We start from the raw sequence: 16,712 nt of genomic DNA, 5'->3' as shown, positions 1-16,712 counted from the left end.
ATATATATATATATATATATATATATATATATATATATATATATATATATATATATATATTATATTATATTAGATCATATATTAGATAATGTATCCACTACTAAGCCCTTTAAAAGTTGTTCTCTTTTTATTGCTAAAAATCTAATTATATATATATATATATATTTTATATATAGATTAATAATTAATAATGATTATGATTTTATATTTCTATATTTATTTTATATTCAAACACTCACTTTATATCCTGCATTTCAATATATTCGTTAAATCTGGCAAATACGATGTAATGTTATAATAAATTGTTCTTTAGTTCGTTTGTATAACAATGGTTTTTTGACTTTTTGAGGAAGTACATTATTATTGGGCTGAATATTTAATTTAATTAAATCATTAAAGAACAATTGAGTCTTAATTGTTCCTAACCCAATTATTGTCCTTGAATTGAACGAACGAGTTATGCTATTGGTGTCTTTTGAGCATTCTTACTGAATTCGTAGTGAATATTCAGAGACCTGTATTGGCGTCAGATTCTCCAAATATTCTTCAAGTTCTTTTTGGTTGTTTCAGCTCTTGTTTCTTGTTATTTTATCTAATTTTCTATTTCATTTTCACTATTTAAATTAATTTAATACTATTTAACTTCACTACAGTAATCGCGTACCATGCTGCCCCTTCATATTATTTGGTGAATTTATTGCTGTTTCTCCCACATCTACCTCAATTTCTAGAGGAAAATTTAGAGAAGATATTCTATCCAACAGGAGAAAAGATATCCAAACACAGCTCAGATAATTCTATTGTTATTTTATTTCTTCTTCTGTTACAATAATAATCAACGGAGTTTATTTTTGTGCCAGTTTAGGTAATCCACAAACTTTTACTAAAAGCCATTTACAATATATTTCAAGATTTTACGTCGTATTATCTCATTATCAATATAAATATATTATGATATTAAAGAATGGGCACCGTTTCAAATATATAATGCTTCGTGGAAGGAGTAGCAGCTGACGAACATATGACTCAAAGTATTTAATCATCTTCTGAGCTGCAACGTTTATACTCGAACCTCTATGATTTTCAATCAATATGGACTGGTTTTAATGTTTTCCTCCTACTTTTCTTAAATTTCAGTAGTACCCAGATGAGCAACCAAGCTACTTCAGTCCACTTTTGGAGGCTGTACATTCTGAACTGGAAGCTTCTGTTTGCGATAGACTAGACCAAAAAAGGTTTTCGCAGCTTAAAAATATTCAAATTGTAGTTCCCAAAAGAAACCCCAAAAAAGTTCAGTGTTAGGGTTACTTTCAGCAACTTTAGTCTATTTTTGGTAGCGATATGAGTTTAAGAGTTACATTCTAATAAAGTCATTTTGATGTGTTGTTATTAGTTTACCTTAAGTCATATTCAGTAAGTTTAGGGTTAATTTGTACAGTTGATAATAAATAACAGTCAACTGATTCCAAGAAAATTAGAGCCCGTATATATTTTATGTATGTGAATGTCATGTTTATATTACGGTACTAAAATAGCAGCTAAAATGTAGAAATTTCAAAAATATTTACTCTATTCAAATACGGATTTTTCACCTTAAAATACTGACTTTTCATAACGATGATACATAACGATTTAAAGCTATTTACGACGCGCCTCTGCGAGGCAAGACTTAATTTTCTCGAATGGATCGCTCCCAGTTTTGCCATCGTTTACACCTTCTGCTACTTTTCCCGTAATCCATCATTTTTCCTATTAATTTGCAGCCAATTTTCACACATGATTGCAATAATTTACCATTTACCGCCAATTTAGTTTGCATGAGAAATTAACGTTTTACGGTAGATAGAGAGAAGGTTTAGATAACTAAATATGACCAAGGCAAATGTGATTAATCAATGATCGTCAATATTTTTTCAAACGAAACTAATTTTGTTTTCTATGAAACTAATGATGTTATAAATACAATATGTTATAGGATATGGGTGTATTGTATTAACGAACAACACTATTAAATATATTTAACTGTTATTGATACTAAAATTAAGTTAAACTGTATAAATACACGATTGATTAAATATTTTATTTGATATAATTGTAGATACGCTGGTTTATTGAAAATTTAATATATAAAATGAATAATTATGATTATGAGTAATAGATTATCATATTTTTGTATGTATAACCACCGAAACTTGATTAATATATTGCATTATTGATACATAAGCAAGCCAAAATATTGGAGAAATAATAAATTCATAATCCATATCATCACCATAACCATAATAAAACTATATTAAAAATTTTAATTTTAACTTTATGGAACTTCAGTTACCTAAAAAATGCAGTTGTTAAATTATTGAAAGATTTAATCTAATTAACTATATGACATACCTAGTACTATAAAATTTACTTTTTAAAATTAAAAACATTAAATGTGATTTATAGATTTTTAGATAAAATATATAAAGTAAAAAGTTAATAGTACAAAAATATTGTAAAAGATTACCGATAATCTACAACGTTAAACTCAATAATATCATTGTTTTAATTTTTGTAAACATTTTATATTTTTTATAGGAATCCCCCAGAAATGAACTATCACTAAGCAATGTCGCTGGTGTTTTCTACATCTTAATCGGCGGACTATTTCTAGCCATGGGTGTAGCAACGTTGGAGTTTTGCTATAAATCTCATCTGGAGGCAAAGAGGGCAAAGATACCCATCAGCGATGCCATCAAGAACAAAGCTCGGCTTACCCTGGGTGTTGGCAGGGATTGTGACAATGGAAGGGTAAGTTAATAAGTAGATTTACTCAGAAAACGTACAAATTAATTTGATAAAATTTCATGTAGCAGAAAAATAATACAATTTCAATATAATGCTGCAAATATATACATTTTCAAGGAACTAAGAGAACTGTATGTAAAGCCATACATATGTCCTTTTATAGTCGCTATTATCGGAAAAATATTTGTATAACTTTTTGTTGCAATTCCAGTTTTACTCCTTATTAAGGCACCTCTATTACCACCATCTTTATAATATTTCTGTTTTCGAAAATTTTGTCTTATTATAACAATAATTTTTCAAGAATTGTGAAAATTATGATATCCAATGGATCAAGTTCTCTTCAAGCCAGTCTATTTCGTAGTATACTTGATTACATCATCTTGACACACATCTTAAGAAAAATGCTTGAAATATTTTTTATATTAATTGAAAAGACACATTTTCACTTTTGATGACATTTTGCAGTATAAATGATGAGTTTTATCTTATAACGTGCCTAAATTTCTAAACTTTTATTATTGTAAGTTAGTATTGAACAAAAAATATTTTAGATATAACTTTTTGACTTAATAGTTAAGTTTTCCTGATTAGTTTTACCCAATTATGATTATCATTACCATTAGATTGAAATAAACTTGCCAACGCTCCGTAAACATTTCGTTTCTTCATGGTAAGGCGGCGTCTGTTACTACCATTAACACTTCCTATAGATGGATTTCTTAATTAACAAACGCACATGTTAACTAAAATGTTTATCAACCACATTTGCCCAATAAATGCAATATATTAAGAAGTTATACAAATTAATTTGTACATTTCTTCCATCATTATCGCTAAACGTCTATTAAATCGTACTTACAGCGACAAAAACTAAACAAATCACAATCTAACCAACACATTAACAATCTCCATCAATCACCTCCGCCACAAAACAATCGTCAATCGGGTACCTTGACGAGATGTCCGCGTCATCTAAACAGCCACGGTAACCAAACCATGCCTAGAACAAACCAACAGGGATATCAACATTTATACCAACAACACTACACACCACACCACCAAAGACAGCCAGTTAACGTAGGACTGGCTACTACGTAATCGAAATCTCTCCAGGGTGGGTTAGTAATATTGTTTCTTAGCGTTAAACCCTGGCACAAAACGAGAAAAAAGCACTTTCCTTCCGGAACATAAAATTATACCAATCGCAACTAAACCAAATATCAAAAGGTTATTATGTATGAGACGTTTGTGTGGTGGCGAACTATGTCTGTTTTTTAAAGAACCTATTTTCGACATAATGGCTACAAGGTATTCAAGACATCAAGGTAAGACTGAACATTACGATAGGGAACCACATACATTAAAAATGTTATATAATATCCGTTAAAACTGACACGCCATCGAGATTAAAACCCATAGTAAATATTTCAATGTAGATACAAAGCAAATAGGGCTCAGTAAATGTATAGTAACGCTATTATTTCCTCTTAAGAAGGTCTATTACATACACATTTTGTAATAATCGACGGAAGAACCTTTCAAATAATATTCTTCAATTCTATTAAAAAACAAATAATATCAAACGTGATATATTATCGAGATCGAAATCAAAAGGAATAAATAAACTAAAACGCAGATTATCCAACTTATATTATCTATACAAAAACTATTGTTGCTTACAGCATAACGAAATTAAACAACATAAAATTTCGTAAAACTAATCATAAACATCAGCTATAAAATACATTCATTGCTGATCACTACAGTGGTCGAAAAATAGTAAAACAGAAGTGATCTTTCATTATCTTAGATGGGAATTAAATAAAAATACAAAAAAATTCTGTCCTATTTTTATACCACAACCCCATATTTTTAATAATTTATATTGAATACATTATTGTATATATGTTAAATAAACAAAGAATAATAAACACACGAACTAAAAAAACACGAAACAATATCCCTAAAGATATATTAAATTGTGTCGTGCGTTCAAATGTGTGATCAAAAATTAGTAAGTCAATGATGTTATTCAGGTCTAGTTGGAAGCTGGAACTAGAAGAAATGTTGACATAAATGACGAAAATATTTTTTATATTATATTGAAGCGAGAAAAATTAAAGTCTTCCTATTTTCTGATCACAGCAGTTTATTCTCCATTAATATTATGTTGAAAACATAACAATAAATTACAAGAACCATAAACACATGAATTAAAAAACATGAAGCTTTATTCCTACTAAAATTATATTAATTCTTGTGACTACTAGATTGTGCAAAAAGTTCGACGAATGAACGTAAATTTTAAGAAACGTCAATAAAAAAATTAATTTAAAACTAATAAGTAAAATGTGCGTAAATATTAATATCCTTGCTTGAACTCTTTTTGAACTTTTTGAGATGCAAGTGTCAGAAGTAAAAGGGAGTTAAATCTGCCAAATAAGCTAAATCAAATCTACTTTACAGACAGGTTTTCTTACCGCGTGAGTCTTAAAATTATATACTCCGTAAAATGCGTTTTTCCCGAATTTTTACTTTTACTTTTACAAAGTTACTCTTGCATATCCAAACGCTCAAAAAGATGGCGTTTCATCAACTTATCGAACAACCTAATATATCATATAGTACAAAGAATTAACAGCCTTAGGTTTTAGCATGTATAACCGTTGCCAAGGGGACCAAAGTTCGAAGACAATGATAATATGTTTAGATCAAAATTAAGACCAAGCTCTCAAAGAACTTTCAGACATGTTAGCACTCGGCCAGTAATTTCTATGTCGAACTGCAACTGGAAATGAAATATTACTAACACTGATTACTTACTAAAACAACTACAAGAGTATAAAGTAAAAAAATAATTAAGAAACATGCAAGCACCTATTAGAATAAAGATAATATGACACAAATAAAATACAAATTAGGTTTTCATTGAGACTAAACTGAGGCAATCACACAATAAATCCCATATTTAAAAATTAAAAGTCATTGTCTAGATAAAACTTGATTAGATAATAGTATGAAAAAACTATAGTATTGAAATTAATATTATTTTTATTTAGTACACTCGTAGCATCTGTTTTGCAAAGGTTGCTCCCTTTAGAAGTTAAACTAATATAAAATTGTACTCAGCACTACATAACATTGAATATAATTTTTAAAAAACCTTACAATAATCCTTTAGAAATGTTATCTAGTTAGACTTAAGAACATTTAAATCATAGTTTTCTTTCTGGAAATGTAGTACAAAGTTCAACTACTACTACTAATAATAATAATATTAACCTTATATACTTGAATTGGAATTAAATATTAGTAATGCTTATGTTATATCTACTCTCAATCACTTTTTGATATTTGTTTGATTTATTGTGTCATGCCACAGCGATTACAAAGGTTATTTAGGAATTTACAGACATACATAATATAATAAAACAAACAAACATGAAAATATATATCGAAATATATATAAAAACATTAAATAATATAATTGCTGATTTAGACAGAAGACTTTCCTGTTTTTTCTAAAGAACATTGACTTATCCCAGACATATAGAAATATCGGAAGGATACAGCTCTGATGAAAAACGATATCTGATCGTATCGTCTTGAACAAAACGCGTGGTTCTATGTCAATCAATACTAACTAGGTATGTTGTGGGTCTTGGTGGGACCTCTTGGACAATGAGAAATGCAATATATTTTTTTATTAATCTCCTAGAACCTCAACAATCTGCGTGGGCGATAAGTATTATTATATGATTTCAGTTATATAATTTCCTGACATGTAGTAGATCACTTCAGTAGATAATCTACTGTACAAATTATAATCTAAATCTTATTCTAGATAGTATTCTAACTTATTTTAAAGTCTATCCTAACTTATTCTAAAAAGTATTCCAGCTTCTTCTAGAGATTATTAAATCTCACTCTGCGTGTTTATTAATTAGTTCGTATGGTAGTTTGCATTTGAGCCTACGCACTTCACTGTTATCGCGCACATTTAACTGTTTAGCGAGTGTATTGGGATGCACTAATAGTCTTTCAGAGTACTAACACTCGTTATGGGCATATGGGAATATCACGCAGAATCAGTTTGTTGAATATGTAACATGAGGAATCGACGATGACTCGCAACACTTTATTCTAGAACCTCTGGAGGATATCTACGTTAGATTTGCTAATAGTACCCCACACTTCAATACCATAGGTCCAAATGAGCTCAAGTATTGACTTATACAGCAAAACCTTATTCTCTAATGATAATTTGGACTTACGCCCAGTACCCAGCCCAGTTAATTGATCAGCCAGTACATTTGGTTTAGTTTAAGCCCAAGCTGTTTGCGTTTTGTAACTATATGCTTTTTCCATGTCAAGCGTCGATCGAAATGCTTTCATATATATTTAACGTTGTCTGCTTGCGGAAGTTCATGATTATTCAATTTTACTGAAGGTCATGTCCTTCTACAAAGGGTGAATATCACATGGATAGATTTTGTCTCATTTTTCTCCGATACGCCCCGTTTTCAACCAAAATTCGACTTTGTTAAGATGAAGTTGGAGGCTTCTTGTGGCTGATATTGGATACTCCTGTGATGATAAAACCGCTGTATCGTCAGCATATGTTGCAACAGTTAGTGTTTCTTGAGGTCGGTTGGTCAGCTGTATACATAAGACATAACAATGGGCCAAGAACACTGCCCTATGGAACACCCGAATATATTTAGTGTAGGTCAGTGTATTCCTCACCCTGTTTGACAATAAAATATCTGTCTGTAAGGTACGATTTCAGAAGCTGGAAGTGCGTATGGGGCAAAAGCTTCTCAATTTAACATGCAGTCCAGTGTGCCACACCCTGTCGAAGGCCTGGAAAATATCGAGAAATGCAGCGGAGCAATATTTTTTATCATTTAAATGTTTCTTAATTTGGTTGACTAACTTATGTATTTGTTCTATTGTTCCGTGTCTATTACGGAAGCCAAATTGATGGTCTGGAATAATATTTCTCTCCTCTGCGATTATTTTGAGTCCCTTAATATATAATTTTTCGAATAGTTTAAAGATCACAGGTAACAGGCTTATAGGACGATAACTTCTGATAACGACGTCTTCTGATTTTTTCTCATGTTTAAGAATCATAACGATTTGAGTCACTTTCCAAGTGCTAGGAAAGTAATTAAGTCTTAGCATGGTATTAAATATGAATGTTATAAGATTCTTCCAGTTATTAGAGTAATAAACCGGAGCTTTTTTAAAATTGATTTATTTATGTATTGTTTGTTTTACTTGTTTAACAGCATGTTATTTTCTTCTGTTGCCGATATTCCAGATGGGTACGGATTAAATATTGTCTTTAGATATTTAGAGAAATCTTCCGCTTTATCTTTATCATTCCTAGCCCAGGTATTGTTGTCAATTTTAATGGGTGGATTATGTTGTTGAGGGTTTTTATTTTTTTTGTTACTTTTCAGAAAGAATATTCTGTTGCATCAGTAGGCGTTAAGTTTTCTAAATACTTTTGAACTCCTTGATGTTGTTCCTCACTTATTAGCTCTTTCAGATCTTTTGTGGCCTTCTTGGATTTTCTCTTGTTTTCTTCTGTTCTGATTTGTTATCAGGTTTTTCGCAGTTTTCTCTTTTCGGCATTTTTTTGTTTAATTATAGATAAAATATAATTAAACTTTTGAAATGTCGCGCTACCATGCTGCCTCTTGTATAGATTTTGTTATGTAACTTGCTGTTATTTCTGTATCTTTTTCTGTTTTGAGAGGTAAATTTAGAAATTTTAAACGGTCTAATTTCTCTCTAAATAATGGCCAGTTGATTTTACTGTTATGCAAAGAAGGTGGTTTTGTTAGGTTGAGAATATTTGGGTTCACTGTTATAATAACTGGTGAGTGATCAGATGATAGATGGAAGCATGATTCAGCTTTGCATGTTTAGATGTCAATATTTTTTGTAACACAAAAGTTTCATCAGACGGCCAATATGTTGACTCAGCAGTAGAGATATGCTGTAAGATATGTGCCTTCATTGGTTTTACCAATTCTCTTCCTTTTGCAATTATTAATCTAGAACCCCACATTACATATCTTGCATTATAGTCTTCTCCGGCAATGAATCTATTACCCAACGTGTTAAAAAAACCGTGGTTATTGTTCTGACTTGTTGTTGTGTTTAGATGGACAATAGATAGCACTCATTGTTAATGGCCCGTTCGCTTCTTCAATGGTTACATTGGTGGCTTGTAAATATTCCTTGCTGAATTTCTCTCTTTTTTAGTACTTTACCTTTTCAGGAATAATTATAGATGTTCCTCCATGTGCTTTATCATCTGGATGCTTTGTGTGATACAGTTTGCATTTAGAAATCCGTAAATAATTGCTATCAGTGAAATGTGTTTCGAATACCACCATGATATCAATATTATGTTCATATAAGAACATTTTAAGCCATTAGCCTTCCAGAGGGCTATTTTGAATTTGCTGTAGCGGTTATCAGTCATTAAGCTAGCTTGATAGCGACGATGGTGACTAAATTCATCATTGTACTCATTTGCTCCCAAGTTACATTTTTATCTCAGTGCTCGATAAAAGTTTTGTTGCAACGGTTTATGGATTAGGCATATCTTCCCCTATAATTTGCAGGATGGTCACCGTCACAGTTGACGCATTTTACTTTATCGTCACGCACGTGTTTTGCGCATCATTGGGCGCATGTTCTCCTGCGCAGCGAAATGCAATATGATGTACCTATTGAGGATCTCTCTGACTATATATTTCAGGCCCTTTTTAATCAAGATAATTTGATCTTCCATAGAGACTAGATTGCGCTCCGTCTTTAGATGGTATACATATTAATATTAACTTGTACTAAGTGCGCTTAGTATTAACTGCACTATCGACATAGTCATGGCTAAACCCGGATTACTTCCATAAATGACTATCGCCTTCCAAACTTCTATTTTCTCTTCATATGGCTCATGGAACTCTCTGAAAAACAATTCTTTTACGTTGACTATACATTGTACATACGAACCTCCATCATACATCATAGTTCTGGACTGCGACAATGTTAATCTCCTATTTTTCTTTGCTGCTCTCTGTGTCTTCCATTCAAAAGGTCGATGGTCGATTTCGCTACAGATATCTGTGAGAGATTCATTCTTCTTCCATCTGACGATGCAAGTCAAACATATTAAACTGATACGGATGTCTAATAATTAAACTGATGGTGGTGGATGATGGTCTTCGTTATATTATGTGTTTCTACAAAACGGCATGGAAAGATGAGACCTGGGGACAAATCAAAAATGTTGTTATTATTATATCATTACTTAATAGCGCTTTTGGTTTTACTCAATTATTTATGCGAAACAGTACTCAATTTTTAATATACGCTGGCGTAGTCTTCCCAGTTCCTATTAGCGTTTTGTTCTGAAGGGAACCTACCATATTTTGACGACATATTCTACTCCTCGTTATACAAGCGGAAAGTTCAGAACCAGACGCGAATGGAAGTCTGGAAGACTGACTACGATAGCATGTAACACACGCGCAGGCAAAAAAAAGCATATGTATATATATATATATATATATATATATATATATATATATATATATATATATATATATATATATATACAGAACACGAGAAATACTACCACAAGATGCCGAAGCACCAAGCAGGGAGAAAATATTTATACAAATAACAGAGAATGGAAGAAGTAAAAACAAAAAAAATACTATGAAAAATAACGTTCCTAGAGCTTGAAACTGGCCCATCACAATAAAAACAATAATGCATGACCCCAAAACAGACTTAAATCAAGTCAACTCCAGACTAATAAAACTACCCTTAGATGAGTTATGCTACGCCCAGTTATATGCAGAAAACTTTAACGTTATAGAAGCTTATGGAACTTCGGCCAAAACTGAAAAAGAAATTTGAACGTCTATTAGTAGAACAAAAATCCGAAAAGATAATCCGATAAATTCGAATAAAGCTTTTGACAATTCGTCATCTTTTCCACTTGAAGAATCGACCAGAGATTACGCTGTGATACTTTACACATCCGTATAAAGTACGGATGGCGAATCAATGGTACGGGTGGCATCGGTGGCACGCCACAAAATATTTTGGCAAAGCCAAGGTATTATGTAAAAACTAGAACCGAAAAATTCAACAATACCTACAGTTATTGGATCCAAATTCATGTTTTTTACAGATATTATGCGATTCAAATAACTGAATATGTAGCTTCAAGTTATAGTCAAGATTGATCTCCTGCGTGCTTTTCAAGATAAACTGCATATTTTGAGAAACGATATTGTTACAAGAAACTGCAAAAAAAATCCAAAAAAATTTTCTCCCAAACTTGAAAAAAAATATTAACGTTTTAGAGATATATGAGAAGCCCATTATTGAAGAATTTTCAACGAGATTTTCTCAAGTTCGTTATGTATTCCGATGTGACATCATATGATAAACTGGACTTATCCCAGTTCGGTTGGTTGAAAATTGAAGAATTTGAAACACAGCTGAAACACACACAGATTGATTTCCAGTCGAATTCCATAGGTTTCAGAAATGTATTGAAATAATGAAACAGTTGGAATCAATTCAAACAGAACGAATGACAAACAATATATGTAAAAAATGCCAATAACAAAATTTTGGAAACATGAAGTTCGTAACCAAATACACTTAACTGTTTGAAGAGGCTGGCTCATGCATTTTTAACCATATTTTCATCTATCTATGTCTGCGAGTCATTATTTTCAGAGATGAATAGCATTAAAGTTTCACTTAAAACAATTTACCATGCAATAAAACAAAATAACATAGTAATAACCGTAATATAAGTTATGTGTTATCTAAATTGTAAAAACATAAGTCACACTAATATTTCATTATGATTATTACTCCTGATTTCAATTTAAATTTCGTTTTATAACATCTGTATACAATGTGTAATGAAATGAATGAAGAGTTGTGAGTTGATAGTATTTAGTATTACTGTTGTACCAAAAATCACGAAGTTAAAATTATTTGACGGCATGTCACGGCTTCACTAAAGATTTGTTTAGAAAAATGCAGTTGATGCATAAAGATTCGCCAGCTCTGGTATAGAGCATACCGGGTGAAAACACAACATGCAAGGTGGAAACAAAAATTATGGAATTAGTATAAAATATGACCGAGGCTATAAGACAGGACGTGTCAAGAATAGTATTAACGGTAAAACTACTAAAACATAATTTATCAAGCAAAGGAATAAGATACGTCAGGTATCATTGTCTCACCACGTAAATGAAACGAAACCATAGTAATGGTCAGAAAGAAGTACGAAGAAAAAATGGCAACACTTCTAGATTACCAAACATACCTCAACAGACACAACCACCTATCCGGACAAAACTGCAAAGGCCAAAATTTTATTTCCGTCAATAACGAAGACCGGAAACAACTATTCCTAGAGAGAAATCGTTCTAGGTCAAGTTCTATCGAATTGCCATTGCAACATCTATACTATAGCGAAGAAGTGGAATCTTTTGTTAAAATCTCAAGACTTTCTCAAACACGTAACAAAAATACTGTGAAATCTAGAAATGCGCTAGTGAGCTCTGACAAAGTAACACATTTTACCAAATTTTATATATATAATATATAAATTTTTATATATTTACCAAATTTTATATATATATATATATATATATATATATATATATATATATATATAATTAACTACCAATAAAAAGCAAATCTTATAATCTAACTAAATGCGGGGTTACCGCGTTCATATTATGGTTGACCACAGAGGTCCCAAATTTCCGCTACAATACGAAACCTGTATAATGAATGGGTTGCCATTGTCCTCGTAAAGCGCCCCGTAGCATTCAGCTGTATTCGCAACCTATTTATTTCTAGGACAATTATTCAAATAAGAGCCGAAAGGCCGCAGAGGAATTAATAGTTGTTCCATTGTTATGTGTTAGCTGAATAAGTAATATATATTCCAATTGAGACGGATAATTGTCCGATTATCGTGTTAGATGTGTTAGGTGTTTTAGAGCTAGTACTCTCCTAAAATTGACATATATAAAATTCAAATTAACGCGAATCAAAATTCATAATTAAAACTGAATTAAATAAACCAAAAATGTCTGAAAATTTTACGGACATATTTAGTGAGTTGTATCATATAACAACATAATGGTGCAATGCATACTCAATATCAAAGAACTGTACTGTCATTAGTCGGAGGATGCAAACACATTGATGTAAAATCAAAGGTATTGACTTATCAGCGAATCATAAAACCCATTTGAACGTATGGGCTACAAACATGGAGTTGCACTATAACATTAAACTGCCTAGTAATACAACGCTGACAAAATAAAGTCCGTTTGTTAATTACTAATGCTTATTGCAACAAAGAACTGCACGACAACCTCAAAATCAAATGGATCTAAGAGGTAATCGCAGCAACAATGTAGAAGCAAGATAGCTGCTACTGGACCACACGCAGGAAATCAGAAGATTAAAGCAAACCAAATCACATGGTATAGATGCTACTCTTAACTTGGGCTTAAGTACCGTAATATTATTTTAATTTGGGAAATAATATACATACTGATTCGCACCCATCTTGCTTATGTTTTAACTCAAGTACAAATATTAGTAAATAAAGATTGAATTAAGCACATTTAATGCAACATATAATAAAATATATGAATATTTTCAATCCCAAATATAGTTAAATATTGGGTTTTTCACTGAAATCAGATTATCAAAATGATTTAATAATATCTTCTCATGTCCTTCCGCATTTATTAAAGTTTATAATATAACTAATATCAACATAATAATATACAGTAATAACAGTATTACAATAAAATAATTGTGACATCACAATTACTAGAGACAGAATAATCTAGCTAATTACTCAGAGCAAATGACCATTTTATTTTCAATTGTTTTATTATCGTTTATTAAATAGAAAATAGGTATAAATATAGGTACATGATATTTAAAAGTTAATCACCGATCGTTCAACATCATTACTTACGATTTATAAGTAATGAATTAGAAACTTTAACAACAATTGATTTATCTTTAAGTACTTTTAAAATGTTATTAAGAAGATGATGGAAGAAGACAAATTATTGCTATAATAAAGCTCAAACCGAACTCGGGAACCATAGCAGAGATAAAACTAAGAAAGAAATTTTACAGAAAAACAAAATAAAACACAAAAAAAGAAGTAACTAATATATAACATTTAAAAACATAAGAGAATACATACAGAATAAATAAAACAAAATAACCACTAAATATATAATAATAATACTACCTGATATAAATGTACGAATCTGGAGGTTTCAGTGAAAATTAGAGAAGAGAAGAAAGATACATGCAATTATTCCAGGAACGCCAGAAACATTACGGAGAAAGGGGAAAAGAAATACAAAAAAATAATGACCTAATATTCGCTCTTAAGTAATATACGTCACATTATGAAAAAAAACTGTAGATGGTAAAAAAAAACACTGATAAACTTTTGAAAATAATGAATAAAGTTTCAGTAAAATGGCTTTGAAGTTTTTACACATTTTTCTATTTTTCTATTTTTTTCTATTATAAAGTTCCACGAAGAAGTCGGAATCTTTCAATGAGAATTCGTAATCCTGAATAAAATATAACTTATTTGTTGCGTTTATTATGAAGAAAATCTATAATGTAATAATAACAAAATGAAATATAAACCAATCACTAGTATGTATAATATATTAATAAATAATCTAAAAAAATAATAAAACACTTCGGTTTTATTACACAAAGTAATGTCTGTTACAATTCTGTAAATTAAATAGATAAAATAGATTTATATCGACAGTATAAATAAATCAATAGTTAACGGTAAAATGGCTTCGAAGTTTTTACTCATTTTTCTTTATCTAACTATGCGTAAGTGTGGTCTATCCTATATTATAAAGTTCCACGAAGAAGTCGGAATATTTCAAAGAGAATTCGTATTCCTGAATAAAATATAACTTAATTGTTGCGTTTATTATGAAGAAAATCCATAATGTAACAATAACAAAATGAAATATGAACCAATTACTAGTATAATACATTAATAAATAATCTAAAAAATTAATAAAACACTTCGATTTTATTAAACAAAGTAAAATCTGTTACAATTTTGTAAATTAAATAGATAAACTAGATTTATATCGACAGTATAAATAAATCAACAGTTAAATGATATATTTTGCATTAAACAGTAGAAAACGTTCACATACATGATATGTATATACAAAAATGTAAAACAGAGAACCGATCATTTCTCTGACAACATAACAAGACAAAAGCTCAAAACCCCTGGTCGTGGTCTCCTAACCGCATGGCTGCAGGAGCGGCAACTTTCGAGCAAAGTTGCAAACCTGCATAATAAATGGGCAGCCATTGTCCCCGCAAAGTGCCTCGATGCATCCTACCGTTTTCGCAACAAATTTATTCCGAGGACAATCATTCAAATTAGAGACCTAAGGGTCCGACGCTGAATTAGCATTAATTGTGTTGTTCCAAGAGAATAAGTCGGAATCCTTCAAAGAGAATTCGTAATCTTGAATAAAATATAATTTCTTACGTAATTTGATACACCCTGCAACCAAAACCTCAATCGTAACTAACGGACTGAAAAGCAATATAGTTTTTCTTACGTGTATTTCAATTAACATATCAATTTACCTAAATTGAATATTTATTTCATACAGTAAATGAATTTCAAATAAAGTGGAAGCGCTAAATGTTCACTATCTTGCATTTAGGTCATATCTCTTATATCCATAAAGCAATCATATCTTATATGATCATGTTGCAATTATAGCAATCTTTATTCATTATTACATTCACTACAGAGCGCGATTTTCACTACTTATACCTTGCCATAAACTGACATTTCAGCAAAGAGCATAAGCCCGTTTCAATGATATCAGACGCAACATAATATTCCCAGATTTTCTATACGCTTTACTACAATCTTCAAAGCATCTTGCCATCATAGGATATTTTACAATTTAAATCAATATTCTGTATGTTCTTTTGATAGTTCTTTTACAAGAGCCCATATATAACAATTAATATCTCAGATTCAATACCGTAAATAATGCGTGATCATTGTAAGGGTACATATAAATAAGCTTTTAAGACACAGACTGCTGAACTCATTGAATATACCAGCGAAACCATCACAATGAAGCAAAACAAAAAAAAATGTTGGAAATTCCTAAAGCACCTTTATACAGATTCTAAACGTATTACCAAGAAAAATGAAGCGAATTCAGTAAACTTTTCGGTATATCTCCTCAGATTAGGATGACTTTAACAAGACCGTATCTATATAGAGTATCGATTGACCCACAGACTTTATAAAATAAATGTCGACATTTGTGCCGTAATTTCGCGAAAGGTCAAAATATCACGGCTTATTACCAGCGCTATATTTCAGGTTTCAGTATTTGATGAAATAATAATGTAATGACTTGCTCCGATGTAGAGGTTTGCTAATATCATGGCATTAAAAAGGTATGTTTATTAAAAGCCTTCTTAATTATCATAGAGAACATTGTATAGAGAACATAGAGAAATTAATACATTTTGATTACAAATTATGAAGTAAAAGACTAGTAAAGATTACATTAAAAATTACAAAGAGTTAGTACGTATAGGGAATAGACAAAATAATATTAACACAATATATATAGTACATATTATTGCATGTGCACTGCATTGTTAACATGCTAAATCTTGTAGCTTATACTTCAGTGTGCTAAACACATTGTTCCAGACCGCGACTTATTAAAACAAATGATTGGTTAAATGACAAAAGTTATGTTATCCGACAACGACCTACGAAC

General features: G+C 30.8%; 1 protein-coding gene across 2 annotated transcripts in view; it reads left to right on the top strand.

Moving 5' to 3' along the window:
* The window catches only part of LOC143204096 (glutamate receptor 1), a 102,036-nt gene that overhangs the window by 57,183 nt on the left and 28,141 nt on the right, over window positions 1-16,712 (top strand). Inside the window, exons 17-18 of one of the 2 annotated variants that reach the window (XM_076416555.1) lie at window positions 2,578-2,790; window positions 3,652-3,908. In XM_076416555.1, coding sequence (XP_076272670.1) covers window positions 2,578-2,790; window positions 3,652-3,888 — 450 coding nt within the window. In that variant the 3' untranslated portion in view covers window positions 3,889-3,908. The remainder of the gene's footprint in view (window positions 1-2,577; window positions 2,791-3,651; window positions 3,909-16,712) is intronic. The other variant, XM_076416556.1, reaches the window with a different exon arrangement.

The sequence above is a fragment of the Rhynchophorus ferrugineus genome, unplaced genomic scaffold (assembly GCF_030347505.1).
Source record: "Rhynchophorus ferrugineus isolate W39M unplaced genomic scaffold, kcgeb_rfMv2 rfM10, whole genome shotgun sequence".
In the NCBI taxonomy this organism is placed as follows: domain Eukaryota; kingdom Metazoa; phylum Arthropoda; class Insecta; order Coleoptera; family Curculionidae; genus Rhynchophorus; species Rhynchophorus ferrugineus.
This window is presented reverse-complemented; position numbering and strand designations above follow the sequence as displayed.